Source organism: Bufo bufo, chromosome 11, assembly GCF_905171765.1.
Source record: "Bufo bufo chromosome 11, aBufBuf1.1, whole genome shotgun sequence".
Lineage (NCBI taxonomy): Eukaryota > Metazoa > Chordata > Amphibia > Anura > Bufonidae > Bufo > Bufo bufo.
This window is the reverse complement of record NC_053399.1, coordinates 41,874,208-41,894,024: the sequence shown is the minus strand read 5'-3', so window position 1 is coordinate 41,894,024 and position 19,817 is coordinate 41,874,208. Positions and strand designations below refer to the sequence as shown.

General features: G+C 44.0%; 1 protein-coding gene across 1 annotated transcript in view; it reads right to left on the bottom strand.

Moving 5' to 3' along the window:
- The window catches only part of EIF2AK4 (eukaryotic translation initiation factor 2 alpha kinase 4), a 103,071-nt gene that overhangs the window by 25,854 nt on the left and 57,400 nt on the right, over window positions 1–19,817 (bottom strand). The window contains 12 exon segments of the mRNA XM_040411496.1: window positions 531–707; window positions 3,037–3,102; window positions 4,819–4,935; window positions 7,243–7,411; window positions 8,003–8,052; window positions 11,006–11,127; window positions 13,221–13,296; window positions 13,577–13,813; window positions 17,824–17,874; window positions 19,085–19,186; window positions 19,380–19,459; window positions 19,599–19,659. Coding sequence (XP_040267430.1) covers window positions 531–707; window positions 3,037–3,102; window positions 4,819–4,935; window positions 7,243–7,411; window positions 8,003–8,052; window positions 11,006–11,127; window positions 13,221–13,296; window positions 13,577–13,813; window positions 17,824–17,874; window positions 19,085–19,186; window positions 19,380–19,459; window positions 19,599–19,659 — 1,308 coding nt within the window.

Here is a 19,817-nt window from a genome sequence, read left to right as displayed (position 1 = left end):
TTCATGCGAGTATCTGTTCCAATACTTCCACAGCCCAGGGCAGCAAGGGGTGTGTATCAGTCGCATCTCCCAAAACAATCGCAGCTCCCCTGACCCGAAGAGTGGTTTATGATACAGTCAGTTCCTATTACACCATGGGTCTATTGTACTGTATTCACCTCATCATATGAGTACAGTACAGTAGACCCACAATCAGATAGGAACTGACTGCATCATAAATCACTGTTATACAGTTAGTTCAGGTCAGGGGAACCACAGCCAAAGCACAATCTGAGTCTCCCAGACCGAGCGTGGTCATATGAATCCGCCCTAAAGGGTTATCTCCATCTCAGCCTTTTATGGCTGATATTGGAATAACCCTTCTAAGCGGCCATCAGGCTAAGCAGTTACAGAAATAGCCGAGCACGTCTTGCTGCGCTGTTTCCGTAACACCGACAAAAGTGAACAGAAATGACGGTGCAATAGCAAAAGCTCATACAATGTAATGCCAGTGACATGGTAAAAGGCAGGTATAACATCACAGCTCTAACCTGGAGCTTAATGTTCATCTTCTTGACTAATCCAATAACTTCCTCCAGGTCTTTCAGTCCTTGCTTTGCCAACACGCCAACTGCTGATTTCTGCTTTGTCAGTGAGGCCATCGTGGCTTCCAGCTCTTGAAGCTCTCCTTTCTGCTCAATATACTTATACAGACGATTCAGCTGAAACTGAAAGGATTACAAAGGAAGTTATTTAAAATTCTGGTACTCGCACATATACAATTATAAACTTAGAAGATTCCAAAAAGTCCATTAAAGGGGATAGCTGAGCGCTGTACTGTTCTTTATCATGGCAGTCCCATAAGAAGCAATGGAACGACCGCTGCTCCATTCATATGGGAGACACAGGATCATGATCAGTGGTGATCCCAGAGGTTGGATCCCCAACCCCATCAGATACTAATCCGCTATCCCGTGGAGAGGGGAAACATTTAAAGGGGTTGTCTCACTTCAGCAAATAGCATTTATTATGTAGAGGAAGTTAATACCAAGCACTTACTAATGTATTGTGATTGTCCATATCGCCTCCTTTGCTGGTTGGATTCATTTTTCCATCACATTATACATTGCTCATTTCCATGGTTATGGCCACCCTGCAATCCAGCAGCGGTGGTCGTGCTTGAACGCTATAGGGAAAAGTGACAGCCTCTCTGGTGGCTGGGACCGTGGGAGCGTACATAGCCTAGTGCTTTTTCCTATAGTGTGCAAGCACGACCACTGCTGAAGGTTTGCAGGGTGGTCGTAGCCATGGAGACGAGCAGTGTATAATGTGATGGAAAATTGAATCCAGCCAGCAAAGGAGACAATATGGACAATCACAATACATTAGTAAGTGCCTTGTATTAACTTTCTCTACATGATAAATGCTATTTGCTGAAGTGAGCCTACCCCTTTAAATCTTGGCACAACCATTTCAGGTTCACCCTACAGTCCTACATTGCTCATCCAGTGCAAAAAATCAGCTGTGCCACCATCTGGAGCAACGGTTCAGATTATCTATGCAAATGAAATACCAACATAATGTTCAAGTGATACAGGGTCAAAAAAAAAAAAAACATCTACAGCCTGGGGCTATCTGGGCATGATGGGAGTTGTAGTTTTGCAACAGCTGGAGGACAAAAGTTGGACAGCATTGCCCTATATTAATGTGGGAGTCATTTATAATCGCTCTCTTGAACTAATGGAAGATTTCTGCAAGAAATATACAGTCCCTGGTCCGGAGTTAGTGTCAGTCCTAACTGTAAAAGACACAGAGGTGGTGGGGATTGTACAAGATGATAAATTGAGTCTGAACATAAACAGTTTCAAAGGGGGGCTTTTCTTTCTAAAAATGTGGCTGTAGGTAATGCAGCCTTTTACTGATCAACAAGGAAGAGTTTGGTGCATTTCCACATATTCCTATATTCTGGAAATTATGACGACACCAGCTTCTTGCACCCAAGTGCTCAGTAATCTGGAAAACAGCAATAGCAGTGGTGGCTTTATAATGACCGCTATTACCGATAATCTGTATGTGCATGTAACGTCATCAGACAACTACAAATTGAGAGAAAATAAAATCAGTCATGTTTTCACTGCCTGGTAAGGGTCCATTCACACGTCCGTAAATGGGTCCGCATCCATTCCGCAATATCGGGAACGGGTGCGGACCTATTCATTCTCAATGGGGCAGAAATAAATGCCGAGAGCACACTATGTGCGGAGAGGAGAGCACATAGTGTGCTCTCAGCATCCATTTCTGCCCCATTGAGATGCATCCGCATTTCCAGGGCACGGCCCCGAACTTCCGGGCTGCGGCTCCGCAAAAAAATTAAACATGTCTTATTCTTAGAATAGGCAGTTCTATGGAGGGTGCCGGCCGGGTGTATTGCGGATCCGCAATACACAACGGAGGTGTGAATGGACCCTAATTGTAAGTGCATTTATTACAAGGGAAAGTTGCATTAGAAAATGTGTGGATGACTAATGTTTAGTGTTGAGCGAACTTGTGTTTTAAGTTCAGCGTCCAAAGTTCAGGTTATTGAGGAATCCCATTATGGATTTCGCTACAGCGACCATAATGGGATTCGTCGATAACCCAAACTTTGGACGCCGAACTTAAAACACAAGTTTGCTCAACACTACTAATGTTTCACCTGACAAGTCTTCATTAAGGTGTGCAGGAACTTTTATGACTGGTAATCCTATAAACATGCATGGCCAGACCAGCTGAGCATGCATGTTTAAGCCGATTTTACCCCAGAAATGCACATGCATTACACTCGTGTTAAACTGGCCTTACTGCCGTAGGAAGCAGGGGATAAGCTTCCAACCAGGGGAACAAAGGATTGGACATGCCGAAAACCAACAAAACATGATCCTTGTCATCAGGTTACCCCCATAAACATAAGGCTCTCCATGTATCCTGTTGGATCTGCAGACATGTGTCTAAAGAGCATGGCCAGCTTGTGGCACAGATAATCGCCTATCACACATCATCTGGATAGACTGTACTTACATTGTTCTTTGAAAGTGAGAGGTTACAAAACTTGGCTTCCACTTCCCTTTTAGTAAGTTTGTCAATCTGAGGAGGATAAAACTATGGTGAGTATGGGAGCTGCACACAGTGTCCTACCTGAATGTACACCGCCAACATAGCAAAGTAGACATATAATAGGCCACTACTGTGTGTTGAAGAGGTCTTAGAACCCCTTGAAAGGGTTATCCAGGATTTTGATATTAAAGGGGTTATGCAGCCAGCACATACTGTGTGGATGATCTATCCTCAGGATAGGCCATCAATATCTGATCGGTGGAGGTCCGACTCCCAGCACCCCGATCAGCTATTTGAAGACGCGGCGCGCTTACGAGCACTTCTTCCTCTGCAGGATTACACCGCGCGTTGTCTCGCTTGAAGCTGCGGCGCAGTGTAAATACTCATTCAAGTGAATAGAACACCGCAGAGACTTCCGAGACGACACGCAGTGTAATCATGAAGAAGTAGTGCTTGTATGAGTGTCACCTCCTCAAACTTCTGATCGGCGGGGGTGCCAGGAGTCAGAATCCCACTGATCAGATATTGCTGAAGTGAATGAAAGTGGTGCTACAGTCACCAGCACCATCCACCACACAATGGACACAGCTACAAGGTAACAGCTGATGGAAGGGGCTGCGGGGTATGAGACCCCTGCCAATTTGATATTCACGGCCTTTATTTTTTCATTAATGTAGCTGTATCAGGGATTTCTTATGTGTATTTTGTAATGGCACCCTCTTGGGGTAAATATGTAATTATTATTATATAATAATGCTCGGTGCAAAAAACAGCAAATCAGACATTTTTTGCCGGTATAGTTATGTTATTTACTATGCAGTAAAAACAACAGATTGTCTTTATTCCACTGGTCGATACACCAATATCAAATAAGTATATATATATATATATTTTTTTTTTAACGTTTTATAATTGTTGAACAATAAAGGCGTTTTATGGGGGAAGAAAAGTCATTTTTGTGTTGTCGCATTCTTTGAGTCACAACCATTTTATTTTTCCGTCGACATGAAGAGGGTTCCATTCTGCAGAACAAAAACAAAATCTCCCAAGTCACAAAAACAGCGTAGCACAGCTCACTCGGCTGTATCTGTAACTCTGGCCACCCCTGGCTATCCGCCTACGAGGGTTAAGCCTCATTCACACGTCCGTGTCCAAATCCGTGAAAAGGTGGCCAGTGATGCCTCCGTGAAGACGTCCTTGAAGGATCCGTGTGTCCGTTTTTTGCTGTCATCCATGTTTCACGGACACTGTGCAACTGAAAAATAATTTTCAGAGCATCTCTTCCTAATGATCCTTGAAACACGGATGAAACACGGATGAAATCAATGGTTTTCACGGACCCATAGACTGTAATGGACGTGATGGATCCATGGACAAAATATAGAATGTTTCCGTGCTAAAACCACGGACCGTGGTAAAACAGGGATGTGTGAATACATACATTAAAATGAACGGAGAACACAAACACTGATGAGTAAATGAGGCTTTACTCTTATTTTAAATATAAAATGCAGAGATGGGAATTAACCCTTTAAAGACTGATTTATATAACATTGGTTGCCTATAATGACCTCTGTAGTTCCAGCACATCAGTACACACACATTTAGGTGGACACTGCCCCCTTCTGGTTTTCTGCTTTTTTTAAGGTTACAAGATCTTGAGTACATGGAAAACTTCAGAAATCTATGCTCAGTCTAAAAGCATTGTTTTATGGGTCAACAGGAAATAATAATGAAAAGGATTACCATTGCATCATACAGAATGGTGTACACTTGCATGAGTTTATCTTCTGGCACACCACAATGGAGTAAAATGGCTTTTAATAAAGATGTGTGGTTTAGGTGAATACTGTAATTTCTCTCCTATAAAAGAAACTCGGTTATAGAATGAATCCAATTGACAGTTTAACCACAACCGCATCACAAACAGCAACAGCAATTGATCTCCACTGCTACTGGGATTGCCTCAATGTTGTCAGGGAAAGAGTAATCCCAAGGAGGATTACCGTGTTATACACTGTAATGTACTGCAATAAAGCGGAGATCTAGAAAGAGAATATTTTACTACAAAGGGGTCTTAAAATGAGACACTAATGGGAAAGAAATGAATGTCTGTTGTCAACTCTTAATGGCGTCATGTACCAATTCACAGGACTGCACATCCTAACACAAGCAATAAATTCCTTGGAGTACCGTACCTCTCTTCTGATGAGCTCAATAGGGCCCCATATACTCTATCAGGACTTCAGAGAAGTCGCCCTCCTGTTCTATTAGTCAAAATCAAGAGCTGCTAACAGTCACTCTTGCTCAAACGTACATAGCCCTGCCATGTATTGACTGCTCTCCATTTTAATGCTGAATATATACATTTTCATTATAGTAAGCACTTAGTGGGAATGCAAAAAAAAACCAACATATTAAGTTACGCTTTGAAATGCAAGCGATTTTTCCATGCGTATTCCCGTGCAGAAAAACCGCAGCATATTACAGCACCAATAAATCTCATGTACATTTTGCTGATTTTTTTTCCATGCGGAAATTGACCTGCATTGCGGATTTCAAAATTTGCAGCATGTCTATTATGTTCGCGTAGTTAGCTGCACATTTCACTCCTTTCAACGGAAGGCTGAGATCTGCGGTAAAACCGCATCAAATCTGCACCAAAAACCGCTGTGAGACATTGCAGATTTTGGTGCGGATAGGCTGCAGAACCGTACATAAATCCGCGCGGAAATTTGCGCAGATCTTATGTGCGCTCAACCTCACCCATGTGCAGGTGGCCTTAAAGGGATTGTCAGCTTTTTTTTTTATATTTATGACCTATCTTCAGGATAGTTCATTAATATCAGATTTGCATGGGTCCGACTTCCAGCACCTCTGCTGATCAGCTGTTTGAAGAGAAAGCAGGGCTTGTATAAGCACCGTTTTCGCTTCACTGTTTACCTGCTCACTGTCGACATGGGAGTGACAAGCAGTGTAATTACAACTGCTCCGTCCTATTCACTTCAATGGGACAGCTCCATCCTGTTCACTTGACTGGGAAGGAGCTGCCTCATAGAAGTAAATGGGACGGCTGAGATGTAATTACACCTGCTCACCGCTGCAGATGTGATGGCAAGCAGGTAACAATGAAGGGAAAGCAGTGCTCGTACAGGCAACAGATGACTGGTGGGGTACCAGGAGTCAGCCCCTAGCCAATCTGATAAGACGACCTATCCTGAGGATAGGTCATCAATATAAAAAAGCAGATAACCCCTTTGAGGACCAACAGACATAATTTATAGCATTTAATGCAATGGAATACTGGAGTAAAACTGACAGGCCCCCATTAAGCCATGCTGTCACCAACTGACTGACAAAGGAAAAGCCTTCATTTTCTTGACACCCTATTAACTACAGCATCAAAGGTGATAAACGTCAAGGATCAGAGTTATTTTCAATCTTGGCCATTGCAGATGTCAGAGATGCCACACCCGGCTTCCAGTGGCGATCACTGGGACAAAATAGTATGGTGGTTTGCGGGAACAAGCAGTTTAGTACAATGTACTATTATGATGTGGGGCAGCAAATCTGCCTAGTCATGCAGAGATGCACCTAGGAAACTCTTAGGTTATAATGGTTGTTATCAGTGGTTGTCCCTTCTGATAATAACGTAAGTGGTGGGAAGGGGGGGGGGTTGAAATAACGAAGTATAAAACAGAATAGTGTCAGTGCATAAAAGTGAGGCCATGACTTGGGATCCTGGTACGGGTTGTTGTAAGGCTTTACCACAAATACAAGCGGTTTTGCAATGAACATTTACGTCCAGTTGGTTTTTGCACACAAACATGCTCAAACAAATGAATAATGCAAAACTGTGCCAACATGTGGTAAAAATCCAAGCTGTTGTTTTTTGGTTGTCAACTACTGCAGCTTTCTCAGAAACAGATATCACAAGCACCAAATGGCTAAAAACGAATCAGTGGCATCACAGAATCAAACAACTATAAGACGTCCACTTAATGCCTCGTTCCTACACACAGAGCATCACCAGATACCTTTCAATAGAGGCTTGAGGGAAATGCATGACCATAGGTAGGCTTTGCCCCACTCATGATACCCTGTTCATGCTCCAATATATGGACAGATACTATAACATAAATAAGAGCAGCTTTATACTAATAACTGTACCTGTAATACCGGAAACTCCTGGATAATCTCATATATAGTATACATAGTCTCTGTGACTGGAAAGTAGCTGTTAACAGATGAGGTGATCACATCAAACGCACATTCTGTAAGTTCCTTTGGATGACAGCGGTTCAGTTTCCGAGGCCTAAATACTCGCTCGATACAGTATCTGTAATTAAAATACCAATTAGGGCTTAAAATAATTAAAACTAATACCCTATGTTAGGTTGTTGTATATCAATCCACTGTGTATCGGATAGTAGCTGCCAGGTAACAGTCTAATAATTTAGAGATAATGTGCCCATATACACAACACATTACCAACAGCCTAGACCGCCTCAGTCTGCAAAGTCCTGTAGGTAAAAAAACTGTTTGGAGTTGATTTAAGGTCTCTTTACATTGGACGACAGAGCAGAAGATTGTCAGAAAGGAAGCGTTCCTTCCCGACAATCTGCTGGTTGCTAGCGGAGGAGAACGCTCCATTTACATGCAGCAATCTCCTCCAGAGTATGGGGAGGAGTGATCGCTAATGCCATCACTGTTCCCCATACTGTCTCGTTGTTTGCCGACAGCATATCGTGTTCACACAGCACGATCTGCTGCTGGCCAACGACAATTTGTGTGTCCACACAAACGATCAGATTACCCAATGAACGAGCATTTCTTTATACACAAAGACTGATGTAAAACAAGGCTCATCACGATGAAATCCCACAAGCATGTTGCTTTAGAAGCTGACAGTATGCTCACAAGGTGTTACCTTTTTAAGTTGTTTATGTTGTTTCGTGCAACAAATCGTGCAAACGGGATCTAGAAGAGAGCGAAAAGAGTTAAAGTGGATGCACTATGATTAAATATTTAATTTCTCTGCTAGATCAAGTAAAACATACGTCTTCTAATGGGTTTTTAAAAAACATGATATTGCTGTTAAAGCTTCTTTCACAAGTCCATGTTAGTGATGATGTCTGTGACCAGAATCAGGTTTTATCCATGAAGGATCCATGTTTGGTTTGTGTGTCTATTTTTTGCCCTCCATGTGTCATTCACTTCCCACTTGCACTGCTAGGCTGAAAAAGGGATTACCAGAACATCTCCTAGCAATGGTCAGTGAAAACCAGTCTCAGAACACAGATGTTATGTCAGTGGTTCCCACAGCCTCCAATGGACAGGTCTCTGATTTACTGACATATTTAAGAGGCCTTATAAGCTTGTTATATGGCACCCGCTGGTGTTCTCTCGCTCACAAAACATCCGCCTAATATGTTCAGTACCTCTGAGATGAAGCCACTTCAATTGCAACTTTTATTGGCTGCTCTGCACAACAACAGGAATGACTTTGCTGCGTGGTACAAGGGAAAGCAATCAAAAGAACATCAAGGGGGTCCACAATACATAAAGTATGTACCAGCAACTTCCTTTATGGTTATTACTTTTTAGGTAATAAAAAGGGCACATCAATTAGTATGGGTGTCTGTACTGCAATTTTACAATAGTCATGACTATCTATTTTGGCCCAAGAACTCTTGAATGGCAAGTGTATATAAATTGACTTTTCACATGCACACCAACTTATCGTTCAGATATTTGCTTCACACTTTTCTTTGTAAAACTTCCTATCTAAGTAGTTTTTGGATTAATTCTTGTTCGTTTTAATCTTTTACTCCTAATTTTATTAACCTGCTTGAAGGAGAATAATATAAACCACACTAGAGTAGATTTGATTTAACAAAGCTTTCGTGTTATTGATATCCATGGAAACAAAAGCATTCGTTATATCATATTGTAACTCCAATTGTAATTTTTATTTAAAAAAAAAAAATCGATTGATTAAAAAAAACAAATATTCATGACCTTATTTGTTCTAGACAGATAGTATTCTGATACATTATAGACACAGTGTTGTAATACTTGACACTTGTCTGTGGACCAATGCAGACCTACAGTCAGGTCCATAAATATTGGGACATCTACACAATTCTAACATTTTGGGCTCTATACACCACCACAATGGATTTGAAATAAAACATACAAGATGTGCTTTAACTGCAGACTGTCAGCTTTAATTTGAGGGTATTTACATCCAAATTAGGTGAAAGGTGTAGGAATTACAACAGTTTGCATATGTGCCTCCCGCTTAAGGGACCACAAGCAATGGGACAATTGGCTTCTCGGCTGTTCCATGGCCAGGTGTGTGTTATTCCCTCATTATCCCAATTACAATGAGCAGATAAAAGGTCCAGAGTTCATTTCAAGTGTGCTATTTGCATTTGGAATCTGTTGCTGTCAACTCTCAAGATGAGATCCAAAGAGCTGTCACTATCAGTGAAGCAAGCCATCATTAGGCTGAAAAAACACAACAAACCCATCAGAGAGATAGCAAAAACATTAGGCCTGGCCAAAACAACTGTTTGGAACATTCTTAAAAAGAAGGAACCGGTGAGCTCAGCAACACCAAAAGACCCGGAAGACCACGGAAAACCACTGTAGTGGATGACCAAAGAATTATTTCCCTGGTGAAGAAAACACCCTTCACAACAGTTGACCAGATCAAGAACACTCTCCAGGAGGTAGGTGTATGTGTGTCAAAGTCAACAATCAAGAGAAGACTTCACCAGACTGAATACAGAGGGTTCACCACAAGATGTAAACCATTGGTGAGCCTCAAAAACAGGAAGGCCAGATTAAAGTTTGCCAAACGACATCTAAAAAAGCCTTCACAGTTCTGGAACAACATCCTATGGACAGATGAGACCATGATCAACTTATACCAGAGTGATGGGAAGAGAAGAGTATGGAGAAGGAAAGGAACTGCTCATGATCCTAAGCTTACCACCTCATCAGTGAAGCATGGTGGTGGTAGTGTCATGGCATGGGCATGTTTGGCTGCCAATGGAACTGGTTCTCTTGTATTTATTGATGATGTGACTGCTGACAAAAGCAGCAGGATGAATTCTGAAGTGTTTCGGGCAATATTATCTGCTCATATTCAGTAAAATGCTTCAGAACTCATTGGACGGCACTTCACAGTGCAGATGGACAATGACCCAAAGCATACTGCAAAGCAACCAAAGAGTTTTTAAGGGAAAGAAGTGGAATGTTATGCAATGGCCAAGTCAATCACCTGACCTGAATCCGATTGAGCATGCATTTCACTTGCTGAAGACAAAACTGAAGGGAAAATGCCCCAAGAACAAGCAGGAACTGAAGACAGTTGCAGTAGAGGCCTGGCAGAGCATCACCAGGGATGAAACCCACCGTCTGGTGATGTCTATGCGTTCCAGACTTCAGGCTGTAATTGACTGCAACGGATTTACAACCAAGTATTAAAAAGTAAAAGTTTGATTTATGATTATTATTCTGTCCCATTACTTTTGGTCCCTTAACAAGTGGGAGGCACATATGCAAACTGTTGTAATTCCTGCACCGTTCACCTGATTTGAATGTAAATACCTCAAATTAAAGCGGACAGTCTGCAGTTAAAGCACATCTTGTTTGTTTCATTTCAAATCCATTGTGGTGGTGTATAGAAAGATAGAATGTTAGAAATGTGTTGATGTCCCAATATTTATGGACCCGACTGTATGTGTCCTCCTTGTAAGAGACCAGTGTTCCTGCGGACTAACATGGCTGCCGGATAAGTCTTCACAGGCTTTGTATTCAGTAACAAGTGAGACGTGTAGATGTTTAGTATAGGAATTTGGGATCTGACTGAATGCAACCAAACATTTGCTGTTCTGTACTTATAAAGACACACAATACCCACCCTGAGATTGTACGGCAGTGTCACAAGCATGCCGCTGTGGTCCATGAAACACGCAGATTCACCACTTTCTGACACCATCTTGTTTCGAGGCATTAACAATGGAGTATGTAATTTTACTGCTCCTAAACCAGAGTAACAGAGACAAGGTGACTTTGATACCAATTTACACGTTGTGTGTTTTCTTAGGTGACGTTCACACGGCGGCTTCCTAAGCGGAATTTAGGTGGGGACAGCCGCAACGAAATTGCACAGAGAACCCGCCGACGGCCACATCCTCTCTCAATGGGAGGCATTGCTGAGGATCGCAGAGCGGCGGCTTAAAGCAACGGCCAAGCTGAGAAAGGATATGTGCTTTCTTGGCACGGCTGCAGTTTTAATTCTGGCTCGGTTGTCCGTGCCCAGATTCTGTTTAGGAAGCCGCTTTGTGAACGTCCCCTTACAGCGGCCACAGTAATCATGTCATTCTTGTGTTACATTCTGAAATGTAACTCTAGGAGTTGTGTCTTTCTGAAACCACAACATGCCTAGTCTGTCAAGTGATTGTGGCTTAAACTGGGGAAACACGGCAAAAAATCCAATGTATACACATGAACACAGACGTCTTCAGCTGCCAACTGCACATGTAACAGGTCAGCCAGTTTCATAGGTACAAATCTGCGGACAGATGCCCTTTACTGGACATGACGTACACACAATTTTGCGCAAACCACCACATACATGGGACCTGACATTAGCATTGGTTACTGAAATGGATATATAAGGACAGAACAATATCATAATAATAATAATATTTATATTTATATAGCACCACCATATTCCGCAGCGCTTTACAAATTCAGAGGGTTCATGTACAAAACAAAAGAGAAGTGAAACACTAGGAGTGAGGGCCCTGCTTGCAACATCTTACAATCAGAAATTTACCCTTTTGCTGCAAGGACAATTTTCACATTTTTTGACAAACAAATAAATAGGATTATATCTCATATGTTCTGAAAGGAAATACCTGACATATTGTGAAAATGGCACTGACTACACTCATACATTATGTCTACATGCACATATCTTTAAAAAATGTTCAACTCTTTCAGCAGGAAATAAAGAACCCTTCTATATATGACCAAGGGCACATACAGTAGCCTCCAGGACCAGCTAGAAGGGTGTTGACATGTAGAGAAGTCATTGTATGCCTCCCCCCGGGTTTCAGGAGGTTCTGCAGGAGGTGATAGTAACTGCCTGTGATCGGTCTAAGGTCTGTTTCACATTTGCGGAAAACAGATCCTGGTCGGAACAGCCTGCCGGATCCGTGAATACCGGGTGCTACCTTCCAGCCCGATTCACTATAATGGGGACCGGCAGAGATCCGGCCGCAACCCGGCAAATATGCCGAGGAGCAGCCAGACAAATACCTATGCACGCAAGAATTTTTAGACAGTATCTTGGCAGCACACGATAGCACCGGGTATTCACGGATCCGGCAAGCTGTTCCCTGCCGGATCTGTTTACCACAAATGTGAAATAGACCTTAGTAATACACCCCAAATACTGCACCGAGAATATGGAGCTTGGTATCAATAAAAGCTAGCCTTTACATTCTAGCCACAGCATTTAACCCCTTAAGAGTACAGCTAATTTTTCTGTTCACATAATTTTTTGTGGGACAAGTTGTATTCCTTAATGGCACCATTTAACACCCTCCTGATTTTTCACTCCCCGCCTTCCAAGGGCAATAACTTTTTTTTATTTTTTCGTTCACATAGCCGTATGAGGACTTGTTTTTTGCAAAACTGACTGTACTTTCTAATGTACCCTAGACTGCAATAGAATATTTTTTACAGGCTGCTTGTCTTGGGAGCAGCTTTGCAGGCAGTTCCCTATGACAGGCCTTGGGGCTCAGATTGCAGAACAGAGGGAGCTCCCACCCTCTGTCTAACCCCACAGATGCCATGGTCACCATTGACAGTGGCATCTTCAGGGATAAATTACTGGAATAGGAGATTTCTCGCTTTCCGGTCATTGTCAGCAGGTGTCTGCTTATTATACAGCCTGTACCCACCATGTATACAGCCTATTCCTAATTAGAGGTACGTCATACAGCATTATGGGGTTAAAGACACCATGTATTACACATGTCCTTGGCAGTGTTAGGACCAACAGTATTCATCAACATAAATGTAATGCCTCCACTGTCCACAATGATTATGTAACATGAACTTACCATGTCTTTTAAATACACGGCACACTGTCTCACACACATGATGATGTATCCTAGCGGACCGGACTGTGAAACTACCCTGTAAAATAATGAGATCACCTTGAGTGAAAGACTATAGGTTTTACAACAAGCTGTGATGGCTTCTGTACGGAATGTGGCTTCTGTGCTTGACAAAGAGTGACCCTATTGCAACTGATATATGCTCATTACCTGCGCTAGATGACAAGCAAGAGGAGAATTTTTATTTATTAATACTCATGTTGGGTTCACTGAAGGGACACAACTAAATCTAAGGTATCGTTATCCCCCAATGAAACGAGCAAGAAGATTCATAATCATAAAGAAAGTGCCACATATACCTTAAAAATGTCACTATCATACGTGTAGTCCATAGCAGGTGAAATGCGTTGAGAAAATATCTGACTGATCATTGTGCGATAGGCTTTTCCATCTATATTGGCCAAGGTGTGATGGAGAACTTCATGGAGCTCAGACTCTTCGAGCTGTGGTGGTGGCAAGAGGTCACATTTCAGAAGCTCCATTGCCGTGGGTCGGGCTGCGGGATCATGGTTCAGAAGCCAGGTAATGACTTTTCTCTGCAAAGTACATAATATGTCTGGTTAATTTTAAAAAATAAAAATAGGCCAGAACAAGTTTAAAACTAAGAAGCTTTATTCCCTTCCGCCGAGTCCTATCTCTGCTGTTCCAACGCTCCTTCAGTCCTCACTGCTCTGCATATGCTGTCCAGGCTATCAAAGGCTAGGAAAGGCCCATGCAGCCAATCATTGACCGAGATTGTGTGACAAACATCTGTATGTCATGCAGTAGCTAACACCCATCACACAGAAACGGTCCCCGGGTTCCCACCTGTGAGCCGCATAAATATGACCATTCGTTTCTCTGCATAGGGCACAATATGCACAATAAGTGATTCACCCACATCACCACCAACTGTTCAGCCCTAGATGCATTTTCTTCTTAAGCATGCATAGCTAAATTACCCTTAAGGATCCATGCGGGGTAGCACAGAATTAGGTCACCGCCGTCATCTTGTGCTCCATGGGCAAAGCGGGGAGACAAACAGTGATGTTTATGCAGTCCACAGAGGGGGACCTGGGGTAATTATCTGACATACAGATGTCTGTCCCACAGAAAATAGAATAGGACATATCTGCAAAAACTACTTACAAATTGGCCATACCCTTTAAAACCTTGAGTAAAGAAGGGAATTCGGGGCGTGGGTGTGGGGTGGTGGATACAAATCAATGAGAGTCATTTATCAAGCTGACATATGCCTACGCCGACGCATCTTCATAACTTCTGCAGATCCACCGCCAGGTATATAGGGCCTTATTAAGACCAGCATCTAAAAACGCTGGTTTTAATAAATGACCTCCAATGTCTTTAAATAAGGCTCTAGAGCAGTGGTTCTCAACCTTTCTAAAGCCGTGACCCCTTAATACAGTTCCTCATGTTGTGGTGACCCCCAACCATTACATTTTTTTCCTTGCTACGTCATAACTAATTTTGCTACTGTTATGAATTGTAATGTAAATATCTGATATGCAGGATGTATTTTTATTGCTACAAATTGAACATAATTAAAGCAGAGTAATTAATCACAAAGACATCCACAGATCCCCCCCTAAACAGTGCCATCCACAGATCCCCCCTAAACAGTGCCATCCACAGATCCCCCTCCCCTAAACAGTGCCATCCACAGATCCACCCTCCCCTAAACAGTGCCATCCACAGATCCACCCTAAACAGTGCCATCCACAGATCCCCCTCCCCTAAACAGTGCCATCCACAGATCCACCCTCCCCTAAACAGTGCCATCCACAGATCCACCCTCCCCTAAACAGTGCCATCCACAGATCTCCCCTCCCCTAAACAGTGCCATCCACAGATCTCCCCCCTAAACAGTGCCATCCACAGATCCCCCCTAAACAGTGCCATCCACAGATCCCCCCTAAACAGTGCCATCCACAGATCCCCCCTAAACAGTGCCATCCACAGATCCCCCCTAAACAGTGCCATCCACAGATCCCCCCTAAACAGTGCCATCCACAGATCCCCCCTAAACAGTGCCATCCACAGATCCCCCCTAAACAGTGCCATCCACAGATCCCCCCTAAACAGTGCCATCCACAGATTTCCCCTAAACAGTGCCATCCACAGATTTCCCCTAAACAGTGCCATCCACAGATTTCCCCTAAACAGTGCCATCCACAGATCCCCCCTAAACAGTGCCATCCACAGATCCCCCTAAACAGTGCCATCCACAGATCCCCCTACAGTGCCATCCACAGATCCCCCCTCCCCTCAACAGTGCCATCCACAGATCCCCCCTCCCCTAAACAGTGCCATCCACAGATCCCCCTTAAACAGTGCCATCCACAGATCCCCCTAAACAGTGCCATCCACAGATCCCCCTAAACAGTGCCATCCACAGATCCCCCTAAACAGTGCCATCCACAGATCTCCCACCTAAATAGTGCCATCCACAGATCCCCCTAAACAGTGCCATCCACAGATCCCCCCTAAACAGTGCCATCCACAGATCCCCCCTAAACAGTGCCATCCACAGATCCCCCTTAAACAGTGCCATCCACAGATCCCCCTTAAACAGTGCCATCCACAGATCCCCCTAAACAGTGCCATCCACAGATCCCCCTAAACAGTGCCATCCACAGATCCCCCTAAACAGTGCCATCCACAGATCTCCCACCTAAATAGTGCCATCCACAGATCCCCCTAAACAGTGCCATCCACAGATCCCCCCTAAACAGTGCCATCCACAGATCCCCCCTAAACAGTGCCATCCACAGATCCCCCCTCCCCTAAACAGTGCCATCCACAGATCCCCCCTCCCCTAAACAGTGCCATCCACAGATCCCCCCTCCCCTAAACAGTGCCATCCACAGATCCCCCCTCCCCTAAACAGTGCCATCCACAGATCCCCCCTCCCCTAAACAGTGCCATCCACAGATCCCCCTAAACAGTGCCATCCACAGATCCCCCCTAAACAGTGCCATCCACAGATCCCCCCTAAACAGTGCCATCCACAGATCCCCCCTCCCCTAAACAGTGCCATCCACAGATCCCCCCTCCCCTAAACAGTGCCATCCACAGATCCCCCCTCCCCTAAACAGTGCCATCCACAGATCCCCCCTCCCCTAAACAGTGCCATCCACAGATCCCCCCTCCCCTAAACAGTGCCATCCACAGATCCCCCCTCCCCTAAACAGTGCCATCCACAGATCTCCCCCCTAAACAGTGCCATCCACAGATCTCCCCCCTAAACAGTGCCATCCACACCCCCCCCCTAAACAGTGCCATCCACAGCTCCCCCCTAAACAGTGCCATCCACAGATCCCCCCTAAACAGTGCCATCCACAGATCCCCCCTCCCCTAAACAGTGCCATCCACAGATCCCCCCTCCCCTAAACAGTGCCATCCACAGATCCCCCCTCCCCTAAACAGTGCCATCCACAGATCCCCCCTCCCCTAAACAGTGCCATCCACAGATCCCCCCTCCCCTAAACAGTGCCATCCACAGATCCCCCCTCCCCTAAACAGTGCCATCCACAGATCTCCCCCCTAAACAGTGCCATCCACAGATCCCCCCTAAACAGTGCCATCCACAGATCCCCCTACAGTGCCATCCACAGATCTCCCTCCCCGACGCTCACAGCAGTATATTTATAAACTAATCAGTAACTACTTTAACTTTAATCATTGCTCATTGCTGAGCTCTTTACTTGGATTATAATTTATTTGGATATGGGATATCTTACTTTGTCTTAGCTCCGGTAATAGCAGGCAGTGCGGGGGGCGGCGCTCACTCACTGACGTCACGCGCCTGCGCCGCCTAGTGGGAGGAGCAGACGCGTGACGTCAGTGAGTGAGTGCCGCCCCCCGCACTGCCTGCTATTACCGGAGCTAAGACAAAGTAAGATATCCCATATCCAAATAAATTATAATCCAAGTAAAGAGCTCAGCAATGAGCAATGATTAAAGTTAAAGTATTTACTGATTAGTTTATAAATATACTGCTGTGAGCGGCGTGGCCCTGTATATTCTGACCCCCAGGCAAGCGTCCCTGTCACCATGGGAACGCCTGGGGGTTAGAATATACCATCGGATTTGAGTTTTTACGATCTCACTGAGCTCGTAAAACTCAGATCCGATGGTATATTCTAACCCCCAGGCAAGCGTCCCCGTCACCATGGGAACGTCTGGGGGTTAGAATATACCATCGGATCTTCTGAGTTACTCAGCCGCAAAACAAGCACCGGCTCTGCTTGGCCCCGGGCCAGCTCGGGGCCCCAAACAATTGCTTGTTTTGCCTGTCTGTTAGCGACGGGCCTGGACCCACAAAAGGAAGCCTCAGGCGACCCCCCCGGAAAGGGCCGATCGACCCCCAAAGGGGTTGCGACCCCTAGGTTGAGAACCGCTGCTCTAGAGGGAACACGGGAGTACAACCTGAAATGAGTTGGAAGGAGATCAGAAGCAGTGTCTTAAAATATACACTGCTGCTAGTAATACATTCAAGCTGTTACCTGTAAACTGCTGTGCTTTCAACACAACAGGAGTAAATTACCTGCTTCTCAGCTTCTGGCTTCTCAAAATCATTCGGAAAAACTATAGAAGGCTGAAAGAAAATGAAATATCACTTGTTTTTGTCATGAACCACACTCTGCACAAAATGTACCTGTTCACACACGGAAACACTGTTGTTTGCATATACATATAATCTACATAAAAGTTGAGTGTCAGATAGGTGCACGTCCCACCTCTGTTCTCCCCCTGCCACACTTGAAGTGATAGAGAGAGCACACCGAGCATGTGCGGCCTGGTCTCCATTCACTGCTGTAGGAGTTCCAAAAATAGCCGAGCAAGCGTGCTTAGCTAATATGTGAAGAAGCAGGCACTTTTCTTTAATAAAAATATATTACAAACTTCATTATTAGCACTTATGAAAAATATAAGTTTAGGAAAGCTCAAACTAGGGCTCCATTCCTGAGATAGGAGCTTTTTCCAAATATGCAAATGAGCAATTTGGTGCAACAAGGCTGTCACTGCTGCTCGTTACACCAAAGCTCCGCTCCTTGATTAACAGGGCCAGCCAGTGGTAATGCAAGTTCGCCTGGCCCTATGTTCCTGGTCATGCGCCATAGCTTACCATATAGCCCTGAAGAGACTGACCTTGGCATGATATCATTGGTGCATGTGCAGTACAGGCGATTTCGGCCTTTCCAGGAGAATCAGGGCTGTAGGGCACATACGGCAAAACATAAAGCTTATAAAACAAAGTGAGATTACGTCGGCATTGCCTGGTCCTGTCAATGACAGCAGGGAGGGAAAGGCTGGGCGCTGAAAGGAGTCGAGGTTGAGTGCTAGGAAAGAAATGGTGATGCTCTTGCTGCACCAAAAGAGCTCATATCTCAGGAACGGAGCCTGGGATCGGGAACCAAAAGGAAAACCTTTCACTCGGGTGACCTATAGCAATCTACCCAAGCCTTTGCTTTGATAAGGAGGTTGCTGGTAACATACTCCCTTTCATGTTTAATTAAAGTGGATGGAAGAATACAAAATGGATCCACTAAGATTAAGTAATGCCTATGAACAGCTTTACACTGCGGGGACACATACAGGTAATTGGTATAATTAGGCCATCTACTGTAGGAACCTGTCCAGGATATACTTCTCAGTTATTTCCTACAGAGGTACTAGAACTTTCAGTCTACCCAAGTACAACAAGAAAATGCTGGACAGTGCATTTACAGAAACTTTTTATATACATTTTATGAGCTAAAAAATTCAAGATATATAGCATTCAATATACCCAGAGTTTAATATACCTGTCTCAGCATGCTCAATACAGAAATCCTTTCAGAACTTGTGTCCATAGGTCTGTAAGACATCTCAAATAATATAATTCCCAAGCTGAACAGGTCCACTTTCTAGGCAAAGAAAAGAAAACACAATTTTTAAAATTAGTATCAAATATTAGCTGCATGCCATATTAGAAGCTACGCAATTTTTCAGCTACCAAGTATTAGCTGTATACAGACAGAAGAGATGGATCCCGTTGAGCCCAGTTCTACTTTCACTGCTGCCAGTTCAGGGTCATTCAAACCGTAACATTTTTATTACCTGATTATAGGAAGCTTTGGCGTTCCCCTGGACTTCTGGACTCACGTACAAAGCTGTGCCCACCATGCCTGTAAGTTTCCCTGCAGAAAACGTTTGATCCATTATGATGCAATTTTAGGATACATTCTGTTACTCAGAAATACACAGGCAAAAAGCCCTGCTATATAACGGATGGACAGGAAACCTGGAAGAGTTTTCTACAGGAACTATGGCAATTACCTTCAGGGTCAACCTTAGCACAATCACAACGAGATTGGTCCTCATCTTGTGTTGATTCAGTCTACAAAAGAGAAAAAGCTCCTAAATTCAGGCACCTTGCAATTTAGAAATCTCCCCCAATGTATTTACTTATGTGCAATGTGATTAGTCTAAGGGTCCATTCACACGTCCGTAGTTCTGGGTCCGTATCCGTAGTTCTGTTCTGCAGCCCCGCAGATA